At 34.6% G+C, this 5114-nt stretch overlaps 1 protein-coding gene across 1 annotated transcript; it reads right to left on the reverse strand.

The window, feature by feature from the left end:
* Positions 1-226: 226 nt before the first annotated feature.
* LOC115898718 (cytochrome c oxidase subunit 7C, mitochondrial-like) lies at positions 227-513 on the reverse strand. Its single transcript, XM_030934463.1, has one exon. It carries the CDS (start codon positions 511-513, stop codon positions 322-324), a length of 192 nt encoding a protein of 63 aa, XP_030790323.1. The 3' UTR covers positions 227-321.
* Positions 514-5114: the final 4601 nt, after the last annotated feature.

The following is a 5114-nucleotide window of genomic DNA, read 5'->3' on the forward strand; positions in this document are numbered from 1 at the left end:
GAATTGGAAAATATGAGAGGATAATACAAGTGCAAGATAGAATGAAAAGGTCCAAAATATATCTAATCAGAGTCTCAAAATGAGAAAACTGAGAGGATGAATGAGAACCAATCTATAAAAATACTACAGTTGAGGATTTTTCAGAAATTATGAGAGAGATGAAAAACTTAAATTTCAAAAGAACAAGGATTTTTTTTTTCATGTCATAAGTTTATTGACAAACATATCTAGTATGCCATGAGTTAGAGTTTGATCCATTTCCAGAGGCTGTATCTCTTAAAATGCTCTTCATATCTGTTAAATGGACGAACTGAAACATCCTTATGATTTAAGCAGTTGGTGTCTTACTATAAGGAAGGGTGCAGCAAATGCAGATCCAAAGTACAAACACGTCTTAACTAGTAACATCCACTTGTTTTCCACTGAAAATGGCAAATTCTTCTCAGGGTCCTCCTCACAGTGGCTCCTACGGACCACAGAGGTTGTGAACCTCCAGATGCTGTGGCCCAACATGCTGGAAGCTCTGCGAAAGGCGCAGAGACCGAGGACGGATGAAATGGCGGCACCTCACCAAGACCTTGTTTTCACGACCTTGTTCCCCGTGCTCAAGGACCCAAGAACAAGGATTTTTGTCTATTAATTTATTACATTACTGTCAATATGTAGAATGTTTCCAGGGATAAATTAGGTATGTAATAAACATTAATAAATATTTGCAGAATAAATGACTAAAGCCTCAGAAATAAGAGGAAATGTAAACACACACAAAAAATAAATTCACTTATAAGCTCACTGTAGTAAGACTTTGAAGTTCTAAGATAAAGATAAGGTTTTGAAAGCAGCTACAATAAAAAGATAAATTAAATAAAATTAAAATACAATTATACTATATTCCTATAAAAATCTACAGAAATATTTCAAAAATACTAAAATATAGCTTGCAGAATGTTCTTCTTTGTTTAACATTATCTAAGAGAATGTGGCTTGGTTTTATCAATATTAAAATTTTTTGAACATATATATAGGTGAGGTTGTTTTTAGAACTATGAGAGACAATATTTAGCAACTGCTGCTAAAAACTATATTCATTGGTTGGTAAAAGAGACATAATAGCTAAAGTATTTTATGTCTTAAGAAGAAAGATTTTTATCCATAAATAGAGATTTCACTGTTTTAAATTTAGGTTTTGAGATTGATTTGTAACAAACTAAAATTTTTGATTTTAAAGAATGGTTTTCAATTAGCATTTTTACATAGAACATCCAATATGCAGGAACAAATTACTGACATTAAGAAAGAGATGTTTGCTTTTGCAAACCAAATCAATGACACATAGAGAGGATAAAACAAAGGACCAGCCTGAACACCACAGGAACAAAGGTGATTAGAAAAATGTGCTAAATTTCATTACTAATCAGAGAAATGTATTTTAAAACTAAGAATTTTTACCATTTTACTTCATTAATTTGGTAAAAAGTAAAGAAATGTTAGCAAGAATGTGGATCAGTGGGAACTCCAATGTTATATTGTGCTCATAATAGTTTAAACAAGCAAATTTACTTTGGAAAACAATTGGTGTTTTTTTTAAGTTGAATATTGATATTGTTTTTGATCCAGCAATTCTACTATAAAGTATACATAACATAAAAGGCTACACATTGGGTATAGTGTACCCTGTTCCAGTGATGGGTACACCAATATCTCAGAAGTCACCACTAAATAACTTGTCCATGAAACCCAACAACACCTGTTCCCCCGAAACCTATTTAAATAAAAATAAAAAAGATTACACTGGGAGATATTTCTTCAACATTTCTAGAATACAATGTGTATGGCAACATAGACTGATATAAATGTTGTAGTAGTATAATGGATATATATGCATTGGTATGTTCACCCTACATAATATTATCCAACTGTGCTACTTGAGGAACTACAACTATATTTTACAACTATGATAAATATTAGAGACATAATTTCTGCTTCAAAAAGCAAAACAGAGAAGACAACTTCTATCATGAAATGTTTATAACTCGAAACAAGCATAAATGAGCAATGTCAGCAAGATGGTGAATTAGGAAGAGCCAAGTGCTCACTACCCTATGGAAACACCAAGTATGCAACATATGGACCAAAGTAGCTTTATGACGACTCTGGATATCAGTTACAAAGCTGCAGCATCTAAGAGAACCCTCAGCCAAGAAAAAGCCACACTCAAAATGGTGATATGTTTTGTGGCATTTTTTCTTGCCCATGTCCCTACACCCTCCCTGTTGTGGTGTGGCATAGTTGGAGGAAGCCTCCTTAATTCCTAGTTTCTCAATACAGAAGAAAAACAGTAGAACTTGTTCACAATAACTTGGCTTGTCTTGGGCCTGCCCAAGGTAATGGTTTCTTTTTTTTTTTTTTTTTTTTTTTTGAGACGGAGTCTCGCTCTGTCGCCCAGGCTGGAGTGCAGTGGCTGGATCTCAGCTCACTGCAAGCTCCGCCTCCTGGGTTTACGCCATTCTCCTGCCTCAGCCTCCCGAGTAGCTGGGACTACAGGCGCCACCACCTCGCCCGGCTAGTTTTTTGTATTTTTTAGTAGAGACGGGGTTTCACCATGTTAGCCAGAATGGTCTCGATCTCCTGACCTTGTGATCCGCCCGTCTCGGCCTCCCAAAGTGCTGGGATTACAGGCTTGAGCCACCGCGCCCGGCCCCAAGGTAATGGTTTCTGTCTTGTCTTAACTGGAGCGCTGATGGGGACAGTGGCATAGATGTAATACCAGATTGGAAGGTACCGAAAACAATAGTGGCCACAGTGGTGTGTGAAAACTACAGGAAACCTGCAGACTTGTGGATGCCTGAGGGCAAGAGACTACAAGCAGAATAATGGAACATCTAAGGACCAGAGAAGAAACAGAGATGAGGCCTTTAAAGGAATGAGGATATTTAAAATCAGCCATGTACATGGGGAATTGGGTAATAGAGCACATGCACAGGCCCCATGAACATGTATTCTCAGAAAAGGCCAGAGAAGATCTTGAGTTTTCATGCAGGAGTGATTAGTGAAGGTGTTTTCTCTAGGGAATTAATCTACAAGCACTGTAAGAAGTGATTGTTTTTTCAAATCCAATTTTCATGTAAAGACCACAATGCATAAAAGACACAGGAAATGATGTCCCATTTCAAAGAACAAACTAAATCTTCAGAAACCATCCATAAGCAAACAGTCTTAGAAGTTACTTGATAAGGTTTTTAAAACAATTGTCTTAAATATGCTCAAAAAGCTAAAGCAGAACACAAAGAATTAAGTAATTTAGAAAAATAATACCTTAACATAATAAAAATATTAATAAAAAGATATAAATTAATAAAAAGAGAGGTTATTTGATGGAATAATTACCACAATCTCCCAAATTTGAAGAAAGACATACAAATTCAAGAGGCTAAAAAACTCAAAATACGAAAAGTTCAGAGACACCCACACCGAGAGATCATAGTAAAAGAGTTGAATGTCAAAGAAGAGAGAATCTTAAAGCAAATAGAGAGAAGTGACTCATCACATACAAGTTTTCCTCAGTAGGATTATCAGTAGATTTCTCAGCAGAAATCTTTTAGGCTAGGAGGAAATTGGATTAGATTTTTAAAGTACTGATATTAAGAACAAAAAAAAGTCAAAGGAGAATTTTGTATATCGAAAAACTGTCCATCATAATTGAGGGAGAAATTAAGACATTCCTAGATAAACAAAGAATAGCATTCATTCGTTCGTTATCATTAGACCTACTCTACAATGAATGCTAAAGGGAATCCTTCAAGTTGGAATGAAAGGACACTAGATGATAACTTGAAGCAATACAAAAATATAAAGTCACTCACTAAACATAAATAGATGAACCAATATTAAAACCTATATTATGAAGATTTTGGTTTATAACTTCACGTTTATTTTTTAATAGAAGTTAAAACACAAGCTCAGAAACATTTATGAACCTATGTTAATTGGTATACAATCTATAAAGATGTAATTTGAGACATCAATAACAAAATGGAAAGTGGAGTGGTAAACAAGTAGAGATTCTATATGAAATTAAAGTGAAGTTGTTATGTTTAAAATGGTTGTAACTGAAATACTTTCTGTAATATCTATGCTAAAAGCAAAGAATAGAAAATTTTCTACAAAGAAAATATACACAAAGGGAAATAAGAAGGGAATCAAAATGTGGCACAACAAAGATGAACTAAACACGCAGAAAAACAGTAAGGGAGGAAGTGAAGGACAATAAAACCATAAGGCATATGGAAAACCATTACCAAATGGCATTAGTAAGTCTTTTTCTATTAGTAATTATTTTGCATGTAAGTACTTTCCTATTAGCAATTACATTACATGTACATTAAACAAGAATGTAAATTACTTTCAATGCCAATCAAAAGACAGATTGCCAGAATGGATAATAAACTAAAACCCGGAATCCATTTCACTACGCTGTCTACAGGAGATTCACTTTAGGTCTAAGGACTTACATTAAGACAAGTGAAAACATAGAAAAATATATTCCAGATAATGTGTTGTGCCTTATGCCTATAATTCCAGCACCTTGCAAGACCAAGGCAAGAGGATCACTTGAGGCCAGGCCAGGAGTTAGAGAGCAGCCTGAGCAACACTGTCTCTAAAAAACAAACAACAGTTTTTTAGACACTGTCTCTAAAAAACAAACAACAGCAACAAAAAACCAGACAAGGTGGAAAATGTCTATAATCCCAGCTACATATGAGGCTGAGATGTGGAGATTACTTGAGCCTTGGAGCTCGAGGTTACAGTGAGTTATGATCATGGCACTACACTATAGCTTGGGTGACAGGGTAAGACCTTGTTTCTGAAAAAAAAAAAAAAAAAGAAAGAAAAAGAAAAAGAGAGAAAAAAGTATTCCATGTGAATAAATAAAGGAGAAAGAAAACCAGGGTGGCTATAATAATAGCAGACAAAATAGGCTTTAAGTCACAAACAGTTATAAGAGACAAAGAAGGACATTAAATCATGATAAATGAATCAATCCACCTAGAAAATATAACAATTATTATCATATGCACCAAATATCATAACTCCAAAATATGTGATGCAAATAT

Source organism: Rhinopithecus roxellana, chromosome 7 (genome assembly GCF_007565055.1).
Source record: "Rhinopithecus roxellana isolate Shanxi Qingling chromosome 7, ASM756505v1, whole genome shotgun sequence".
NCBI classification, from domain to species: domain Eukaryota; kingdom Metazoa; phylum Chordata; class Mammalia; order Primates; family Cercopithecidae; genus Rhinopithecus; species Rhinopithecus roxellana.

Excerpts from the sequence above, each read along its gene's own strand:
- LOC115898718 (XM_030934463.1), bottom strand. The coding sequence starts at position 513 with ATGTTGGGCCACAGCATCTGGAGGTTCACAACCTCTGTGGTCCGTAGG.